At 42.2% G+C, this 22,446-nt stretch overlaps 1 protein-coding gene across 1 annotated transcript in view; it reads left to right on the top strand.

Moving 5' to 3' along the window:
* The window catches only part of LOC109936828 (glutamate receptor ionotropic, delta-1-like), a 581,569-nt gene extending 561,492 nt beyond the window's left edge, over nt 1-20,077 (top strand). The window contains exon 13 of the mRNA XM_048616211.1: nt 19,963-20,077. Within this exon, the coding sequence (XP_048472168.1) occupies nt 19,963-20,077 (115 nt within the window). The remainder of the gene's footprint in view (nt 1-19,962) is intronic.
* The last annotated feature ends 2,369 nt before the right edge of the window (nt 20,078-22,446 follow it).

Raw genomic sequence — 22,446 nt, 5'->3', positions numbered from 1 at the left:
GTACCCCAGTGAGAGTCAGTGTGTGTGTGGGACCCCATACCCCAGTGGAGAGTCAGTGTGTGTGTGGGACCGTACCCCAGTGGAGAGTCAGTGTGTGTGGGGGACTGTACCCCAGTGAGAGTCAGTGTGTGTGTGGGACCGTACTCCAGTGAGAGTCAGTGTGTGTGTGGGACCCCGTACCCCAGTGATAGTGTGTGTGTGGGACTGTACCCCAGTGGAGAGTCAGTGTGTGTGGGAGCCGTAACCCAGTGAAAGTCAGTGTGTGTGTGGGAGCCATACCCCTGTGTGCATTATAACCAAACCCCTGTGTGAGTTGAACACTGAATCCAGGTCCATGCCTGTGGCCTCTGTTGGTGTTTTGTCTTGATTGTTGCTGAGGTGTGGAAAGAGATTTAATTTCTTGAGCTTTTCCATATATCTCTTGTTGAATGCAGAAACTGGAGTTGACAAAACAGGTAATACTGCTGCTATCGGCCATTAGCTGGAATATTGGACCCGTGGGGAGATTATCTGCAGCAACTTTGTCTTTCTGTTTGGCAGCTAACTCTTATTGAGATGCCTGTGAATTACAGCTTTCAACAGGACAGTGAATGTGAGCTCTTTAATCTCAGAAATTGTGTTACACATCACTGAGCCTTAATACTGTAAATTGGGAAATATTAACAGAAAAAAGAAATTATGTTTATATAGTAACTTATCATTTTCACTGCAAACCACACAGCCAATGAATCACTCTTAAGGTATAGGCAATGTTGTTATTTAGGAGAACAAAAGATGTTTTATACAGCTTGGGAAAGTCAAAAAAATTAACATTTTGAACCAAACGTCAAGAGTAAATGTTCTGTTCATTGGGCAGATTCCTGTTCTAAGAATGTAGCAGGGAATAGGGCAAGGGTAGGTCAAACCTTATACAGGGATTCACCACAATTTCAGAACAAAGGGGGCAGACATGGGACCAAAAGATACAGGAGCAGAATTAGGCCATTCAGCCCATCTAATCTGCTTCACTATTCGATTTTGGCTGATGTGTTTCTCAATCCTATTCTCGTCCCTTCTCTCCATAAGCTTTGATCCCCTTATGAATCAAGAACCTTAGTATGTTTCTTCTTCCTTGGGATGAATTTCTATTGTGTCTCCCAAATTACTCCAGAAACACCTGGCCTTGCTGTTCCACTGCCTTCCCTGCAAGGATCAACTCTGACCAGCTATCCCTCATGTCTTTGCAGTTACCTTTACTCAATTGTAATACCATCACATCTGATTTCATTTCTCTCTCTCAGACTGCAGGGTCACTTCTATTATATTATGGTGACTGTCCCCCAGGGGGTCCTTCATCTTCAGCTCCCTTATCAACTCTGCCTCAATACACATCACCAAATGCAGAATTGCCTGTTCCCTGGTGGGCTGTAACACAAGGTGCAACAAAAAAATTTCATAGTTACCAAAAATTCCTTTTTTTGGGATCCGCAACCAATCTGAGTTTCCCAGTCCAACTGCATCTTGAAGCCCCCTATGATAATTGCCTTTCTTATGTGCCTATTCTATCTCCAGATTTATTTTCTTCTCCACACTCTGACCACTGCTAGGAGGTCTGTACACAACTCCCGTCAGGATCTTTTTTCCTTTGTAGTTCCTCAACACTACCCACACAGATTCGATGCCTTCCAGCAATGTATCACTTCTTGCTATCAATTTAATTTCATTCCTTATTGACAAGGTGACCCTTCCCTCCTGACCACCCACTCCATCCATCAATCTGTCCTATTGATAGGACATGTATCTTTGGATAGTTAGTTCCCAGCCCTGATCCCCTTTGCAGACATGTCTCTGTGATGCCCCAACATCATACAAAATTTCAATCTGTGCTGCAAGTTCATTTTCCTTGTTTTGTATACTGCATGCATTTAAGTACAACACCCACAGCGCTGCATTGACTATCCCCCCCCCAACTTCTCATAATTGTCCCCTTATCTGCTGTGCCTGAAATTAGATTCCTGACTCTTTCCATACTCTCTGATCAGTTACTTGTTCTGAAAACTTTAATAACCTGACCTGAGCCCTTCCCTCCCTTTTTCTCATAATTCGCCATGGAACTGAACCCAGCCATTTGGGACTGAGATTAAAAGAAATTCCTTGGAATTTTGAATCCTTGGAATTCTCAAGTTCAGTTAGACTTGGCTGCTCCATCATTTGAGTTTATTCAACAGAAGGGCAGAGGTCGATCGATGCTACCTGAAATATTGATCTTTTTGAAGGATGGGATAGGTTTGAAGGGCTGAATGACCTATTCCAGTTCCTATTTCACATGTGCTTGGTTCTGTCCTCGAACAGTATATCCCATCACGTGATCCAAGATGGTATTTTCAGAAAATTTCAATATTATTCCATCAATTCTGATGGTCAGGTTCAGAACCTGATTCGGGTTAAATAATTATCCAATTCCCTCTTGAATGAGACATTGAAGGGGGCATTGGACAATTATTTAGAAAGGAATGATGTGCAAGCTGATGGGAAAAAGGCAGGAGGTTGGCACATCCTCAGGGACTCCGTGCAGACACAGTGGCCTGAATTCTTCTTTTTTTCACTGTAAGTATTTGGTGATTGTGTGAACAGGAGAAGGCCATTCAGCCCCTTAAGTTTGTCCCATTCTTCATACAACACAATCATAGAATGGCTACAGCACTGGAGCAGGCCATTCAACCCATCATGTCTGTATCCGTTCTGTAGTGGAACAATTTACCTATACCAAACCCCTGCTTTGTGTCCCTGTAGCTTTGCAAGTTTTTCCTTTTCAGATAATGATTCAATTCCGTTTTGAGAAACTGGGTTGATCTTTCAGACAGTGCATTCCAGACTGTGTTTTCCAGATCACTAACATTGTGTAAAACCTTCTCTTCGTGTTACCATTTCTTCTTTCGCCAATAATCCGAAATCTGTGCTCCCTTGGTTTTCAACCCTTTCACCAATAACAATAGCTTTTTCTGACTCACTCCAATCAGACCCTTCCTTGTTTTGAACTTCCCCATCAAATTCCGTCTCAGCTTTCTCTAAGGAAAACAGTCCCAACTTCTTCAATTGATCCAGATAACTGAAGTGACTTATTCCTGAACTGGTCTTCTGCATCTTTTCTAAACCTTTGCCAATGCCTTCACATTGTTCCTAAAACATTGTGTCCAGAACTGGACACTGTTAAGGCTGAGCTAATGTTTTATAAAAGGGTTCTGTATCAACACTGCTTTTTTAAGCCTCTACTGATAAAGCCCAGGACACTGGATACTTAGTTATCCACTTTCTCAACTTGTCCAGGCACGTTTAATGACTTACACCTTTACACCTCTACTCCTGTACCTCCTTGAGAATGGTACCCTTTGATTTCTATTGCCTCTCATGTTCCTTGTACCAAAATGAATTACTGCGCTATTTTTTTGCCTTAAACATCATCCGCCACTTGTTCACCCATCCCACCAACTTTTTGATGCTCTATACTACAATCCACACAGTTCACACTGCCTCCACATTTCTATCATTCACATATTCGGATGTCTCCATCGAGATCTGTAGGAAATATCAGGAAGAGTTCAGGGAAGGCCCTTTAGCCCATCGAGTCTACACCATCATAACTATCACTAAAGTGCACTAATCCCATATCCTTGAATGTTATGATATTTGAAGTACTCATTCAAATATTTTTTAAAGGTTGTAAGGTTTCCAGCCTCCACTATCTTCCCAGGCAGTGCATTCCTGTTCCCACCACCCACTGAGTGAAAAAGGTTTTTTTTTCCCAGATCTCCTCTGAATCTCCTGCCCCTTAACCTAAAACTATACCCTCTTGTGATTGATCCCTCAACCAAGGGGAACCGCTATTCACCCTGTCCATACCCCTCATAATCTTATACATCTCAATCATGTCCTCCCTCAGACTTCTCTACTCTAAAGAAAACAATCCAAGCCTATCTAGTGTCTCCTTAAAGCTCAATCTCTCCATCCCAGGCAACATCCTGGTGAACCTCTCCTATACCTGCTATCATATCCTTCCTGTAGTGAGGTGACCCGAACTGCGCACAGCTGTATCTGACCAATGCTCTGTACAACTCCAACATTACCTCTTTGCTCTTATACTCTATGCTATGACTGATAAAAACACGTGTCCTATATGCCTTCTTAACCATCTTATTCATGTGCTTTGTTGACTTCAGGGATCTGTGAATAATTACCCGAAGATCTCTCTGTTTCTCTAAGCTACCCATTGTCCAGCCATTCATTAAATACACCCTCATCTTGTTTCTTCTTCCACCTCCCACTTATCAGATTAAATACAATCTGCCACTGGTCTGCCCATCTCACCAAACCATCTATATCTTCCTGTAATCTACAACCATCTTCTTTGCTATTAACCATTTCACCAATCTTGGTGTCTCCTATACACTTGCTTAACATTCCCCCCATATTTTCATCTTTATCATCTATGTGTATAACAAACAATAATGGTCCCAGTACTGATTCTTGTGGTACACCACTGGACACCTGCCTCCAGTCAGTCAAACAGCCTTCTATCACTACCCTTTGTGTTCTATTACTAAGCCAGTTTCTGATCCATCTCACCAAGTTTCCCATAATTCCATGTGTTTTAACCTTCTTGATCAGCTTCCCATGTGGGACCTTGTCAAAAGCTTTGCTAAAGTACACATAAACTACATCAACTGAACTTCAGTGTTCACTGGTTAGCACTGCTGCCTCACAGTGCCATGGACCTGGGTTCGATTCCACCCTCGGGCAACTGTGTGGAGTTTGCACGTTCTTCCGGTGTCTGCATGGGTTTCCTCCGGGTGCTCTGGTTTCCTCCCACAGTCCAAGGATGTGCAGGCTAGGTGGATTGGCCATGCTAAATTGCCCATAGTGTTCAGGAATGTGTAGATTAGGGGTATTATAGGGGGATGGGTCTAGGTGGGATACTCTGTGGGTCGGTGTTGACTTGTTGGGCCGAAGGGACTGTTTCCATACTGTAAGGATTCTATGATTCCCTCATCCACACACTTGATCGCATTTTCAAAAAATTCTACTGTATTTGTTGGATATGACCTCACTCTGACAAGGCCAGGTTGACTATCCCTAATTAACCCATGCTTTTCCAAGTGGGTATTATTTTGCTCCTTCTCAATAGTTTCCCTACCACTGATGTGAGACTCACCGGTCTGTAATTTCCTGGTTCATCTCCACCAACTCTCTTAAAAAGTGGAACAACATTAGCCATCCTCCAGTACTTCAGCACTTGCCCCATGGCCAGAGAGGAAGTAAAATAATTAACCCAAGCATGGCCCCCAACCCTGACTTCAGGGGAACTGCACTCATAGCAGAAGCAGTGATGCAAAGACTGGAAAGGACCGCCCTTCCGCAAATGCAACCTAACTTATGGATACGCTACGTGGATGACACCTTTGTCATCATTAAACGGACCAAATTAGAAGAGACACACAAACTTATAAACAACACCCTCACTGGAATAAAATTCACCAGAGAGGAGGAGAAGAACAAACAGCTCCCATTCCTGGACGTCATGGTAGAGCACAAGACAAATGGGCAACTGCAAACGAAAGTACACCGAAAAGCCACACACACAGACCAGATACTGAACTTCAACAGTAACCATCCCAGCACACACAAACGAAGCTGCGTGCGAACACTATTTAAATGGGCAACAACACACTGCAGCAACACAGAACTACGTCAAGAGGAAGAAGAATACCTCTTCCAGGTTTTCAAGGACAATGGATATCCAAAGAACTGGGTCAGAAGATGCCCACAAGAACAGCATCAGAAAGACTCTACACTCCCCGACACACTCATCACACTACCCTACATCAGGAACATGTCGGAACTCACCACAAGACTCCTACGACCGCTGGGCATCAGAGTGGCACACAAGCCCATGTCAACCCTACAACATCTGCTCACCCGAACTAAAGACCGACTCCCCGCCATGGACAGGACCAATGTCATCTACAAGATCCCCTGCAGAGACTGCAAGAAACACTACATCAGACAAACAGGAAGGAAACTAACAACAAGAATACATGAACACCAACTGGCTACAAAAAGACACGACCAATACTCACTCATCTCAATCCACATGGACAAGGAGAACCACCAATTCAACTGGGACAACACCAAGATCCTGGGACAGGCTAGGCAGGGACAAGCACGAGAACTCCTGGAAGCATGGCACTCCATGAAGCATGCTATTAATAAACACATTGAACTCAACCCCATATACATTCCACTACGAAGGAAACCCGGAAGTGAGGCAATCCATCTCAACGGACCCCAGAGTTTAAAAACCAGGCGGGAAAACACACTGACGCTTCATCAGAGGCTGCACTGAGGATGTTACCAAGCACGGTAATGAAACATCTGCAAAACAAGAAACCAGCTTGGTGAGCCAAACAACTGCAACAACGTCAACACCCACAACCCGAGCTACAGATCTACTCCAAAACCTTAGAACTGCACTACAATCATTTCCCAGTCTGAGTCAAACCAATGAGATCATTGATTCCTACTTCAACTTCATTGAACTGCCTTGGCTCCATATTCCTCACAGTTATGAGGTGTTGCCCATTGTTCACATGGTCAAAGTCTGTTCTCACTCTCACAGGGATGCCTCCTGATGGACTGGAAATTTGGTGGGGGGAGGGGTGGTTTTGTTGGGAACAAACACAGACACACAAAGAGGGAGAAGAAAAGTAAAAATATAATGGAACTGCCAAGCCAAACATTTTGAACAAAAGTTCTGAGCAGGTGAAGGGAATTCCAGTAATGATATGACCAGAAATATCAGGCCCAGTCTGAACTGTTGCTCATGTTCTAACCTTAATTACTGATCTTTCACTAATGCTCACAGAGGGCTTCAAGCAAGTGACTGTTTCAAACTGTTACACTTGAGTCACCCAAGTCATGACCAATTACCTAGGATTTATATCATATCTTGTGTATAAATCCCATGAATCCCTTGCCATTTGGACAATAAACCTGCTCTAACTGAGACACACAGGCTAGCTGTCAACAATTCTCAGACTTGAGTTCAGTTTGCCGTTTGCTTGATTGCATTGCTGACAGTTATTCAGACATCTCACATTCATGCAGATAATACCATGTCAGGGGCATATGGTGAACAACTAAAGGCTGTCCGAATGCTTCAAGAAAACAGCGACCACAAGGACAGTGATCCTGGCCATCTCTTGGCCAATACCATGGACAGTGCTGGTTGCTGTACTTACAGAAAGGTGTTAACGTGTTGGAAACAGTTCAGAAAAGACTTACTGGATAAATACCTGGAATGAGTGTATTGCCTTATCTAGGCCTGTATCCTCTGGAGTATAGAAGAGTCAGAGGTGACTTAATTGAAACATCAAAGATCCTGAGGGAACTTGACTGGGTATATGTCAAAAGTGTGTTTCTTCTTGTGGGAGAATCTAGAACTAGAGGTCATGATTTAAAAATAAGAGGCCACTCATTTAAGACAGAGATGAGGAAACGTTCTTTTCTGAGGGTTGAGAGTCTTTAGAATTCCTTTCCTCAAAAGGCAGTGGATGCAGAATTTTAAAATATTTTTAAGGTAAAGTTAGATACATACTTGGTTACCAAGGGGGTGAAAGATTATTGTGATGTGCAGGACTGTAGAGTTGAGGTTAAAATCAGAGCAGCCATGATCTTATTGAATGGCAGAGCAGGCTCGAAGGGCCAAGTGGCCTACTCATAGAGTCATAGAGTCATACAGTACAGAAACAGACCCTTTGGTCCAACCAGTCCATGCCCTCCATAATCCTAAATTGAACTAGCCCCACCTGCCTGCATTTGGCCCATATCCCTCCAAAACTTTCCTGTTCATGCTGGAGTTCACAGTGGGTCAGACAGCATCTGTGGAGAGAGAGCAAGTTAACATTTCAATTCTAGATGTCTCTTCATCAGAGCCCAAGTGTGGAAGGGACAGCATTCATGCAACAGTTTGGTGGGATGGGGATGTGTGGGATGGTGGGTTTGTGTGCTGGTGGAGCAAAGATGTTAATAGTTCAGATTAGGTGATTGGAATGTGAGAATCTGATCACTTAATCTGAACTATCAACATCTTTTCCACACCAACACCCTACACCCATTACCCTCACATGCTCCCACCCCAAACTATAGCACAAATGCTGTCCGCTCTACACTTCACTTCAGCTCTGATGAAGAGTCAGCTAGACTTGGAACGTATGCTTGCTCTCTCTCTCCACAGATACTGCCTGACCCATTGTGATCTCCAGCACTGGTTGTTCTCAGGACAGATTCCAGCAACTGCAGTGATTTGCTTCTGTTTTCATATTCATGCACTTTTCTAAATGTCTTTTAAACATTGTAATTATACCTGTGTCCATCACTTTCTCTGCTAGTTCATTCTACACAGGAACCACTCTCTGTGTAAAAAAGTACCCTTGTTCTTTGTTTGTACATTAATAGCCAGCTGTGGGTACTTTGCCATACAGTCATAAAGTCTTCAAAAAGTCAAAAACCATCTTTGGTTTTTATTAATTGTGCATCAAATACAAGAATCAAGTAGCAATGATGAGCTTGCATAATTCAGGTCACGTTTTGAGTACAGTTTTGCATTCCCAATTTTATTGAAGATATTAAATCCATAAGTTGCAAGCAGTCTAGATTAACCAGGACAATAGTGTTGGAACTGGACTGATGAGGAGAGAACTGAGTTTCTGGAATTTTCCACAGCACCAAAGAAGGATCAGAGGAGAGTGAATTTTTTAAAAATTATGTAAGGTATCAGCTGTGGTAACTCTGAGTTAGAAAGTTGTGGCTTCAAATCAGATTTCAGAGGCTTAAGAACAAAATCTACAGTGCAGAAAAAGTTCATTCCTTAGAGATTTGTTAGACCTGAGAATGCTTCACCAAAACAATGATTGAGATACGAGCCTCCAAACACTTTAGGAGAATATTGTACAGGTCCACAAAACAGAGCCAGTTGCAAGGTTAATGGGCAATGTCTTTTAGCTTTCTTTACTCCAATACTTCTAATATTTGTGCAGAGGATGTGGGTGTCACTGGCTGACCAGCATTTATTACCCATCGCTAGGTGCCCTTGAGAAGGTGACAAGAGCTGCCTTCTTGAACAACTGCAGCCTACATGCTGTAGATTGATCCACATTGCCCCACTGGAGGGAATTCCAAGATTTTGACCCAGCATCGGTGAAGGAACAGTGATATATTTCCAAGTCAGGATGGTGAGTGGCTTGGAGAGGAGGTTGAAGGTGCTTCGATTTGCTGCTCTTGTCCTTCTAGATGAAAGTGGTGTTAGGTTTGGAAGATGAAATGGAAGATGCTATCTAAGGATTTTTGGTGAAATTCTGCAGTGCATCTTGTGGATAGTTCACACTACTGCGACTGAGCGTCGGTGATGGAGGGAGTAGATGTTTGTGGATCTGGTGCCAATCAAGCGGGCTGTTTTGTCCTGGATGGTGTAAAGTTGCTTAAGTGTTCTTGGAGTGGCACCCATCCAGGCAAGTGGGGAGTATTTGGGGAGTCAGGAGGTGAGTTACTTGCAACAATATTCTTAATCTCTGACCTGCTCTTGTAACCATTGTGTTTATGTAGCATGTCCAGTTGAGTTTCTGGGCAATAGCAACCTCTAGGATGTTAATCGTGGGAAATTCAGTGATGCTAACACCATTGAATGGCAAGGGGCAGTGATTAGATTCACTCTTGTTGGAAATGGGCATTGTCAAAGACACAGGTCAATTGGCACATTAATTATTCTGTCCTTCAGTGACTAGGTTCGAGGCAACAACTTACAGCACATAGTGAGAGAGAATATCTTCCTGGTTTTGGTTACTTCATGGCAGGGAGAGAAACACAGAGAGAGGCCTGATCTCCATTTGCCATTCTAGAGGCCTTTGCCTCTGGATTGCTCACACACAAGCTGTCTACAAGCCCAGGAAGTGATAGGATTGCAGAACACAGATCTCATTCATTGGTGTGGGATCACTTCACCCTGTCTATCACTTGCTGCTTATGCTGGTCAAGTGCAAGTATTCCTGTTCGGTAGCTTCACCAGTTTAACACCTCATCTTCAGGTATGCCTGGTGCTGCTCCTGGCATGCCCTCCTGCACTCTCCATTGAACCAGGGTTGATCCCCTGGCTTGATGGTAATGGTTGAGTGGGGGATATGCTGGGCCATGAAGTTACAGATTGTGCTGGAGTACAATTCTGCTGCTGTTGATGGCCCACAGCTCCTCCTGGATGCCCAGGCTTGAGTTGCTAGATCTGTTTCGAATCTGTCCCATTTAGCACGGTGACAGTGCCACACAGCACAAATTTCGAGTGAAGATTGGCTTTTGGACCACGACAACAGTGATCACTCCAACTGTCGCTGTCCTAGATGGACACATCTGTGGCAGATAGATTTCTAAGGATAAGGTCAAGTATGTTTTTCCCTCTTATTGGTTCCCTCACCACCTACTGCAGATCCAGTCTAGCAGCTATGTCCTTTAGGACCTGACCAGCTCAATCAGTAGGGCTGCTACTGAGCTATTCTTGATGATGGACATTGAAATCCCTCACCCAGAGTACATTCAGCGCTCTTGCCACCCTCAGTGCTTCCTCTAAGTGTTGATGGGTGGTGCCAGTGTTGGATTACTCTAAGTGTTGTTGAGGAAGGACGGTATGTGATAATCAGCAGAAAGTTCCCTTGCCCATGTTTAACCAGAAGCCATATGACTTCATGGGGCCTGGAGTTAATGTTGAGGACTTCCTGGGCTACCTCTTGACTGTACATCACTGTGTCAAATCTCTCCTTTAAAATCAATCTCTTAGATCTAGTCACAAACTGCTGCTTCTAGATTTTAACTATGAACCAGGACTGCAGATGCTGTTAAGTTCTGAATTATAGACTCTGGATTATTCTAGACTGTAGCAAAGAGTCAGTACTGAGATGATGGGTTGAAAGGTCTGCTGTCTTGCTCAGTAAGGAAACAACTGAAACTGGATGAAACTGAAATGAAAACGGCAGCAAGCAATGCGTGCTGTGTCTCTCATTCTGCCAGGAGCTCCGTTGAGGGTTCTGATCGTGTACTGTCTGATGCCAATGGAAGCTGACTGTCCAATGTTCCCTGCGTTACCTTTGTGAACCCAGCCTTTGCTCACATCTTACACAGTGTACATTGTGATTGTTATCAGCTTGGGAGACAGCCTCTGTGATGCTGTGTCATTCCTCACCTAAACCATTTATCTAATCATCTAAAAGGGGAGCAGCCACTGGGAGATGAGTGCTGTCAAGATTTCTGTTTTTGCTGATGTGTTCTGATACTTTACAAATCACCTCCAATTCACTTCAAACTTGGATTCATTCCAGGGTCTGGAACATTCGCTTCTGTTGAACATCTCTGGTTTGGAGCTGATACTTAACGTTTCAATCAATCAGAGACACCCATTATACATGATACATAAAAACAGGAGGTGATTTGGATGTGTATGCCTATACATACCGGGGTGATATTTAATTCTATTTATGCTTACTTCCATTTATGTTATTTATATTACAGGATATTTATTTACCTTATATATCGTACAACATACTTTTGCATCTTATATATTTATGTCTTTTATATGTATAAATAGATAGATAAAAGAATGATGCTTCTCCTGCCTTGGAGTCTCAAACAAAGGAACTATAGTATTGAAAGAAATACAAAGTACTGGCATCTCCTGCTTTCATTACCAGCTTGTAATTCATTCTGGGCTGGTTATTATCATCCAGTAACTCGTTTTATCAATTGTTCATGTGGGTTGGAGATTGCAAAACTGATCAGCCCTGCACTATTCAAACAACAAATGACAGCAGGGATCATAACTAAGATATTAAAAATGATTTTAATTGCAAGCACAATCTAAATTCAGTTGTTTTGCTCCTTTTCAGCTCATTGATGGTATTCAGTTTGAAAGTAATCAGAGGCAATTAGAGTGTATGTTGGAGCCTGCTTATTGGATGTACCAATAGATTAAAGTATGAGAAATTAACTGTCATGAGACGATGGTGGAGGTGACAATTTTCAGGTGAAGACAGATTCTGAGTTTGAAATTGTAGCTTTGTGTTTGCTGCATAAATTTAATCTGTTCAAATGGTCTGTAATAAATCATGCTTCTGCATATTTCTTGTGATGACACATCCAAAAAAAATTCACTCGATTAAAACAGATAAAGACAGTGGAAAATCACCAAAGCAAGAAAACCTGTGCTTTTCCTCTCATTCTCTTCATTAGCCGATTTGGTAAAGTGTGCATGACATGCAGGTTCAGGAAGATTTTGTTTAACTGGAAATGTAAACATAATTCTTGTAGAATTTGGCTGAGATTTTGTTTGAAACAGTGATAAGGACATTTTTATAAAATGCCAAGATGTTGCTGCAAACAGTAGCCATGCAGCCCTTCTAGCTGTGCTGTCACTGGAAGTCTCCCTGTGTTGGTATCTGTTGACTTCATTAAGGCTGCTTCAACAATAACTGCCTGTCTGGAGAACGAGGATTGATTGAACTTGGTGCTTACTATGAAACAGCATGGAGAGCAACTCAGAACAAACAGAGTATCGACATGAGAACATTGCCCATCTGAATATCTGCTGTGGCTTCTTGCTTGATACTGTTCCATATCAACAGGATGGATGGTATTGATTATAAATGGAGAGGAAACTTGCTTGCCAAACTGTTAAAAATATAAAAATCATCCAGTTACTTTCTCTGTTATAGTGTCTGTATGATAACCAGATAATGCGGATCAAGTCTGTCAACATCTGGAGGAGAGACAGTAGGTGATGTTCCGAATGGAATTTTTTAGGAAAGGACATTTACATATTCAATCAGAATTATCAATTCACCCTTCTTTAAGCAATACATCACAGGAAAATAATCTACAATTCAGATCAGCTGGCTGTAAACACCACATTCTTTAGAACAGCCAATGGCAAATATCAAGTAAACCCAGAGTTAAACCAAGAGTGAGTGGGGAGTTCAGAGAAGGGGGAGGGAGCAGATGCTTGTCATTTTTTAATTTAGTTTCTACCTTTCTTGCCCCAAATGGGTAGGTTCTTGCTGTTCTCGAGGGAAAGCAGCTGATGGGTGAGCATCTGGTTAAAGTGTATTCTGTTCTTAAGTTTAAAATAATGTGCAAATTGGTGGCAAAGTTAATATAATACTAAAGATGGCAGGACAACTGATGTGTCAAGGTTTCAGTATGCGAGAGATCCTGGAATCTAATGAGATCTGTAACAAACACAGCTTTAACACGTTTTTGAAATTTGAGGAGCTCCAGCTCAGAGTTTATGAGTCGGAGGCTCAACAACAGGTTCTCTTGGTTCTTTGTACCATGAGACTGACACAGCTCTGAGCAGTGGGTCTTCTGATTTTGTCAGTTATCAGAGAAAGCAGGGTGTGTGACTGATTGTGAGGCAGATAAAGAGACCCAGACACCGAGAATACAGAAGGATCAGCCTCTGTAATTGTCCAATAGTTTTGGAGTCCTTCACGCTGTCTAAATGACAGGCAGCAAAGGAATGAGCCAAATGGCCATGGAAGCCAATCAAGTTGAGGTAGCAACCATGACTATAATATTGGATGATAGTATAGTCAGAGGATTGACACTGATTTCTGCAGAAAACAGCCTGAGTCCAGGTGGTTGTGTTGTCAGCCCCGTGCCAAGGTTAAGGATATGTGCTCTGGGCTGGAGAAGTACTTGTAGTGGGAGGGGGAGGATACAGTTTTCGTGGTCCATGTAAGAACCAATGACATAGATAGATCTAGGAAAGAGGTTCTCCATTGACAGTATGAGGAGCTAGGCACCAAAATTAAGAAGCTGAACACCAAAGGCAATAACCTCAGAATTATTACTTGACCTATGTACTAATTGGCAAAGAGTACACAAAATTAGAAAGATTAATGTGATTCAAATATCGCTATGGGAGAAGTAGGTTCCAGTTTGTGAGGCACTGGTAGCAGCATTAGGGCAAGTGGGTGTCATTTTGTTGGGTTGGTCCACACCTGAACTGTGCAGAGGCCAGTGCTCATGTGAATCACATAACTTGGAAAGGAAAGTGAATTTTAAACTAAATAATGGGGCAGGTGTCAATTGTGGAAAAATATGCTCATGAAAAAATACGGTAAAGATAAATTAAGAGAGGAAAATAGTAATATTGGAAATGAGGCTTAGAGAATGGATGGAAGGGACATTCAAAACTAATTGTTATAAACATAACAAAGATCAAAACTAAAGGCACTGCACCTAAATGCATGTAACATTCCTAATAAAATAAACAAATTAATAGCACATATTGAAGGTAATAACTATAATCCAGTAGCCACTTTGGAGACTGGCCATGAAATAACAAGGATTTGGTCCTGAATATTGAGGGATAAATGACTTTAAGAAGAATAAGAAGCTTGGCAAAAGTGGAGAGGTAGCACTGTTAATCAAGGATAACATTGGTAGAATTGTTAGAGATGATGTTGATTTAAGAGATAAAGGTATAGAGTTGGAAGAGAAATAGAGGAAAGGCATCACTAGTGTGAGTCCTCCTAACAGCAGCCACAACATAGGACAAAATATACAAGAAGAAAAACTGAGTGCTCATGATAAAGGGATGGCAATAACCACGGGTGGCTTTAATCAGTGACATACCTGAAATGGAATCATCAGGTTGGCAGAAGTTGCCTGGAAGAGGATTTCATGAAATGCTTTTGAGACAGTTTCTTCGAAAGCAGATTCTATTAGACTTTGTGTTATGGAAAGAGACAGGATAATTTCAAGATCTCAAAGTAAAGGCATCTTTAGAGAGCAGTGACCAAAACATGATTGAATTTTGCATCCTTTTTGTAAGGGAGAATATTGGGGCTAAGATTAATATTTTTAACTTAAAAAAGGACAATTGTATGTGCATGAAAGCTAAGCTACTAGGTGAAGGGGATAGGTTGATAGGCATATAGTGGTAGATATTTAAGGGAATATTCCAGAATATTCAGAATAATTTAAAACGCAGGACCAACTATCCATGGCTACCTAAAGGCATTAGCAAGTATCCAACTTAAGAGAGAAGCATATCACTACACAATGCAGCATGGCAGGTCAGCTGAATGGTCAGAATGTAAAGAATGACTAAAAGGTTAATAATGAGGAAGTAATTAGAGTATGAGAGGAAGCAAAAAGATGTAAAAACAGATACACGTACTTAAAGATGAAAAGAGTAAAGTGATTATTGATCCTCTAGAGAGTGAGAATGGATGTGTTACAACACGAAGACAGACAGCTGAATTGAATCAGCCTCTCTACCTCTGTATTCAGAGCACAGTAAAATTCAAACCTTCATATGTCTCTCAAAATTGACCCAAATGCTTCCTGACCACACTCCTGAATAACCAATCCCAGACTCTGTGAATAGTCGATTCCAGACACCGGGTTTGTATCTCAAACAAACTGTGGTAGAGTAAAATTAAAAATAAACAGAATAATCTAGTTAATTTCTATGCTTTAAACCCAAACCTTAGCTTTCAGTCTCATTCACATAAGACAAACAGACAAACATAATTAACAGAGAAATAAAATAAAACTGGCCAGATTACTTAAGTGATTTTCACAATGCACTGTTTCACCAGCATAAATGATAGCTTCTTGGTTGATCTTCTGAAGACGTTGCTCAGGATCACCTTTTCAGTTTACTTAGATAGAAGCAGTAATACTTACGGCTTTATTTTTTATCTTCTGAGCTTCCAAGAGCTACTCATGGGAAGTTAGACAGGGAACTTTCAAGTCTTCATACTGTAGCATCAACAGTCAGATTCCTTTTTATACAGAAACCACAACCTGAAACTCAATTCAAACTCTGACCCCAGTGTGATAGACAGACCGTCTCCTCCACGAGGTCCAGGTTACCATTCAACATCATGTTTCCACAGTGCAGCCACAGTGCCTTTCACTCCCTAACCTTATTAATCATACTCTGTGACTCGAATCCATGCAGTAACACTGACCTAGACTTCATTACTTTCTCCTTTGCTCTCACTTCATTGCTGCCTTTCTAATGCTTCTGTCTTTGTTTTTGTCTGTCTGAGTACATTGTGCAACTTGTTATTCTTCTCGTTTCTTCTCTCTTTGTTCCAACATCCCTGCCGAGTTAGGGAAGAAATGAGGAGAAATGTTTTCTCTCTGAGGGTGTATAACCCTGGAACTCACTGTCTCAGGAGGGAGTGGAGGTGGTGGTCATTGAACATTTTTAAGACAGATGTGATCAAATTCTTGTTAGGCAGAGAATCGAGAGTTATTGGGGTGGGGGTCAGATGGGAGAGCGGAATTCAGAACACGAACAGATCAGCCATGGACTTATTGAATGGGTCGGCAGACTGAAGGGGCTAATTGCTTAATGGTGTTCCCTATTTTGAATGTTTGTTTGGTTAGTTACGATTGGACTGTTTGTAAGTTATTTTCTTCACTGGAATTAAAATTAAAAATTTATAACAATTTTTTAAACTGGTCACTGAAAAATCCAGATTGTAATATGTTCCAAATGAAAAAAAAAATTCATCCTTTGTGAATCTCTCAAGGATTTGCATCATACTTCACATTCAATTAATTACATTGAATTGCAATCATTGCTGTAGTGTAGGTGAAGCTTTGTAAAATCCCACAGAGAGCAAGATGATTAATTGGTTAATCTGTTTGTGCTGGTGCTGGTTGAGCAAGAATTGAGCAGAGATTCTGGGTTAACATGCAGTTTTCTTCAGCTGTTAAACTCAAAAAAAGGCCAAATTGGCATTAAAGGACAGTATTGACAACATGGTAGTATTATCACAGTGCTGTTCTGTTTTGGTGCTGTTGTCCCTCAGTGCTGTGCCCTCTCAGTGCTGTGCTCCCTCAATGCTATGTCCCCTCATAGCTGTACCCACTCAGTGCTCCACTCCCTCACTCCTGTTTTCCCTCAGTCTTGGGGTAGCAAGGTGACTCAGTGGTTAGCACTGCTGTCTCACAGCACCAGGGACCTGGGTCAATCCCAACCTTGGGTGACTGTCTGTGTGGAGTTTGCATCTTCTCCCCGTGTCTGTGTGGGTTTTCTCCCACGTGAGGATGTGCAGGTTAGATGGATTGGCCATGCCAAATTGCCCATACAACCCAGGGATGTTCAGGCTAGATGGGTTAGCCATGGAAAATGCAATGTTATGGGGATAGGATAAGGGGGCTCGGATGGTCTTTGGACATTGGCTCAAATGGCTTGCTTCTGCACTGTAGAGATTCTATGATTCTCAATGCTGTTCTCCCTTATTGCTGTACTGCTTTGGCACCACAGCAGTATTTTGGCTCTTGCGGCCTGTTAAAGGATTTTGGAAAATAGCTTTCCAATCAAAGGTTGCTGGAGGTCTCAGGCAGGTGAAACAGACATGCAATTGATTGTAGAAATATTACCTTCTGCAATGAACCACTAGATATTAGTATCGACCTGGTAGCATATTAACATTATCCAGTCTACAGCAGAACAGAAAAACACAGCATGTTGTCATTTCAGAAACAGTTCGGGGATTAGTGAGGAGGCCATAGCTCTGCAGTTTGATGAGATTTGGTTTGACTGAGCTTGGTGTTCTGAGCTCTGATCAACCAGCTCAGAGCTGAGGTAGTGCCTTGTGCATGTAACAAATGCCTAAAATCTCAAAGTGAGCAGCTGTGCATTGAAGAATGTTCTGGCAACGATGATGTGATATGGGAAACGTGAGTGATAATAATTAGGCTAAACGTAAAGTTCCATCTGCCAAAATACATGTCAAGATCTATATGATACACAGCTCCAGATGTGTTAAGAATTCCTCAGGAAGGATACATTATAGAGTCACAGAGTTTTATAACACCAAATGAGGCCCTTCAGCCCATTATGTCCATACTGGTCATCAAGCCCCTATCTACCTCAGTCCCGTAGTCTTGTGGACTCTGGTGTTTCATGCGATCATTTAAACACTTGCTAAATGTCATGAGGGCTCCTGCCTCGAACACCCTTTCAGACGGTAAAGTCCAGATTCCCACCACTCTCTGGGTGAAAAGATTGTTATTTATTATTCCCCAGAGCAACTTATACTTGGAATGGCCCAGGGTTTCTGAGAGGAAGGTTGAAGATTCCAGTTTGCACATTCCTGGCATCTAGAAATGTCCAGACATGTTCCCAACCATGAGCTGGGTTTGAACACTTCAGTATGTCCCAACTCATTTAGTTTAATATTTGCCCATGAGGTGTTAGAGGCAGTAAACTCCCTGACCCTCGCCCCCACTGATTCAACTGCAACTGACAGTCCCATCCATTCCCTCACTGACACCCCTCCCCCTTACCCTCTCCTCCCCCACTGACTCAACCACCTCTGACCTTATGATGGAGGGATGGTCATTGGTGAAGCAGCTGAAGTTAGTTTGGTCTAGGACAATACCCTGAGGAACTCCTGCAGAGATGTCCTGGAGCTAAGATGAGTGATCTCCAACAACCACAACTTTTGTTGAGGTTTGCCTCTGATTCTTATTGTTTCTAGTTTTTCCAGGTCTCCTTGCTGCCAAATTCTGTCAAATGTTGCAATGATGTCGAGGGCACTGTGAAATACACTTAAAGTTTCAATGAATAGCCTAAACAGGATAGTCTAGGTTAGCAACTAAATGCCACAAAGATAATCTGGTCAACAATTATCAGGAAATGATGCAATAGATGACTATGCAATGATTTGCTACAAGTTTCAGAGATCTGTTCTCCCTCAGACTTGTCCGTGCCTTTACATATCTTTGTGAATTCCTCTGATTATTCAGTGCCAATCAAAATACACAGTGCCAAAGAACTGCAGATGCTGGAAGTCAGAAACCAAAACAGAAATTGCTGGAAAAGCTCAGCCGGTCTGGCAGCATCTGCAGAGAGAAATCCACGTTAATGTTTTGGGTCGAGTGAGCCTTCCTTGGAACTTGGAGGGAACAGTCCTTGCAGAACGCTGAAAAGGGAGGTGAGCGGAATATGTGTGGTATCTGGCTGGAGGTGGCGGAAATGGAGGCTGATGATCTTCTGGATGTGGATGTTGGTGGGATGGTCAGCAAGGACGAGGAGGACCCTATCGCTGTTGTGGGAGGGAACAGATGGGCAGAAGTGCGGGAGATTAGTTGGACCCAGCTGAGGGCTTTGTCTACAACAGTGCTTGGTCTGTTGAGGAAGAAGGTGGACATTTTGGGGTCCCCTTGTCGAAGTCGCCACCATTGGAACATATGCGATGGAGATGGAGGATTTGGGAGAATGGGATGGAGTCTTTGCAGGAAGCAAGGTGTGAGGATGTATAGTCCAGCTAGCTGTGGGAGTTGGTGGGTTTATGGTGAATGTTGGTGGCCAGCCTACCCCAGAAATGGAAACAAAGATGTTGAGGAAGAGGAGGGAGGAGTCAGAGATGAACCAAGTAAAGGTGAGAGCAGGATGGAAATTGGAAGCAAAATTAATAAACTTTTTCAATTTCAGATGAGAGGGGAGGCAACGCTGATGATACCAGAGAAGGAGTTGTGAGGAGGGGCTGGAATAAGACTGCAAAAAGTTTCGGAGGAAGGATCACTCGACCTGAAATGTTAACTCGGATTTCTCTCCCTGATGCTGCCAGACCTGCTGAGATTTTCCAAGATACACAATGCCACTTACTCCACTCATGCACAAACCTACAGTGAACTCTCTGACAGGACTGCCCCAGCAGACTGACTAGTGCACTCCACTTCTACAATGCCTTTATGTTCACCATCACAATGCCTCCAGACCCCTTCCTGTTAACTTCCTGAAGCTCACTTACATCCAGATTGCCACAGAGTAGGTTAATTTATCCATTTTAACTTCAAAGACATAAAACTCTGTAAAGATTTTCCAGCCTCTCCAGTTGTGCTTATTCCCAAATGCAGGGCACTAGATTTCACGTGTGATTTTAGCGAGAGGCCGGTCCCATTGAAACACTTCACAATAAAGCCACATTTCAATCGACAGCAGAACATCACAAACCTGAACATCGCCAAGTAGAATTAAAAGGCTGGGACCAAAAGATTAAATAAAATGGATCTCAAATTGTGTTTGAAAGTTTGGGTACAAATCCTTAAATGGTTGATGAGAAAGGGGCAGCCAATTTGCACAGAGTAATGTCCCAGAAACTGCAATGTGAGAAATGACACGATTGTTTCAGTGATGTTGTCTCATTATTGGATGAGGAGTCTGTGGAGAACTGCCTTGCTCTTCTTCACACACACAGTTGCTGTGGGATCTTTGAAATTATTTCTATGTGAGTGAATAAATATCCCAACCACAAGGAAAACCTTCAGCTGTCCAGCACTTCTCCTGCATTGGGCAGTTTGAGGAGGTTGCAGTCTTGATTTTTGTACCTAAATCTCTGGAATGGGGCTTGAACTCAGAATTTTCTGATTCTTGAGACAGCAGAGCTAATGCAGAAAAACAGCCCAAGAGCTTCACAAGTTGGAATCTGTGGAGCTGAACTCATAACCTTCAGTGAGCTGCTTTCTCAGCTGTCTAGACTATGATGCAACATATTATTAATTAACCTGGCAGATCAGTTGGCATCAAATCAGGAGGTGGGTCTGGTTTTCCCTCCAGCATCATGTTTCACTAACAATTCGTCAAGTTTGAAAACATCTTTTCAAGGGTTCTCTTGACATTTTCATTCCTGGTGCGACACCATTCAGACCCTATAATGAGAGAATGTGCGAGTTGGCTCTGGGAGATCCTGATTGCATTTTTGATGAACACTGCAGTTTCTGTTTCACTGCATTTGCAGTGGGTGACACAGTCATGTCAATGTGGGTCAGGCAGAAACTGCTGGAAATGAAAACCCCATCTCCAATAGAAACCAGCTAACCCTCCATAGGCTTAGGCAGAGGGCCACTGAGTGGTGAGGACACAGTTGGATCCTGTTCGTTGAGGTAGTAAAGATGAAGAGAACATCGCTGAAGAAATGAGATGGCACGAGAGACAAGATTGAAATGCTTTTAGCTGTTAGTGAATTTTAGAGAGTGCATTCTCTTTAAATGTCATGATATCATTACATTTGCATTATAGCATGATGACGTGAACTGTCCTCAGACTGAATCGAAAACAGGGCGAGAGACCAGTTTTGACTGTGTTCCAACACAGAGACAGACAGCTGGACCAAATCAACCTTTCTATCTCCACGTTTGCAACACAGTGAAACTCAAACCTTCAAAAACCCTTAAAATTGACCACAATGGTTCCTAATCAGACTTTTTGAGAAATCATCTCAGAATTTGTGAATAGTCAATTCTCAACTCTGGGCCTGTAACTTAAACAAAAGGCTAAACAATTTATAAACAAAGCATTAACATTAGCAGAGCAAGAAAAAACACAAAGTAATATAATCAGTCTCAATAACCTTTGTTTTTAGCATCATTCGCACAAAAGAAAGACTGACAGACAAACATGGTTACCAGATAAATAAAAAAAAACACAATTAAACTGACCAGATTATTTAAGTGGTTTTCATAATGTGCTGTTCCACAGGCACAGGTGATAGTTTCTTGGTTGATTTTCTAAAGATGTTGATTAGGGTCATCTTTTCAGTTCACTTAGATAGATACTTACAACTTAGTTTTCTATTCTCTGAGGTTCCAAAGGCTGCTTATGGGAAGTTAGACAGGGAACTTTCAAATCTTCATGCTGTAGCATCAACAGTCAGATTCCTTTTTATACAGAAACCACAATTCAAACTCTGACCATTCCTCACAGACTGACCGTCTCCTCCATGAGGTCCCAGTTACCATCTGCTTGAGCATAAGGTCTTTTCCAGATCTGCTGGAATCAATTCCCAGGTACTGACCTCATTAATAACCAACTCCTGCTCTTTGTTCAACCATAATGCTCTTCCCTGGTGATGAAGCATGTGCAGAATCTTTTGTTCAGGAACTTCCAGGCCTGACCTTGTAAATAAACAAAAGCTTATTTGCTTTGATTTCCTTCTAACACAAGCTGTTACTCACAGTGCAAAAGTCATCTTTAGTTCCCAGTTCCAAGTTCACAAAAACAGTCCAAAATTGATAAAAGAATACAATAAAAAAACACTGAAAACCAATTCACAATGATCTCACACACATAACCTTCATTGTGCGTTAGGTGCTAGAATTTACTGAACACCTAATGGGACAGAAGTCCTCTGCTCTTTTGTTGATTTTGAGTGTGCGTTCTGCACTTTAGATTGACTTTTCTGGAGAGAAAGGGGTTGGAGGAGTTGCCAATAAACACTGATGCATTGAGTCATAATGATGAATAATTGGTCAGCCTGGTGGCCAAACCTCTCCCATTACACTGTCCCTAAATCTCTCCCATTATACTGTCCCCAAACCTCTCCCATTACACTGTCCCTAAAT

Source organism: Rhincodon typus, chromosome 34 (genome assembly GCF_021869965.1).
Source record: "Rhincodon typus isolate 14 chromosome 34, sRhiTyp1.1, whole genome shotgun sequence".
Classification (NCBI taxonomy): Eukaryota; Metazoa; Chordata; class Chondrichthyes; order Orectolobiformes; family Rhincodontidae; genus Rhincodon; species Rhincodon typus.
The sequence above is the reverse complement of the archived record's forward strand: the minus strand, read 5'-3'. Positions and strand labels throughout refer to the sequence as shown.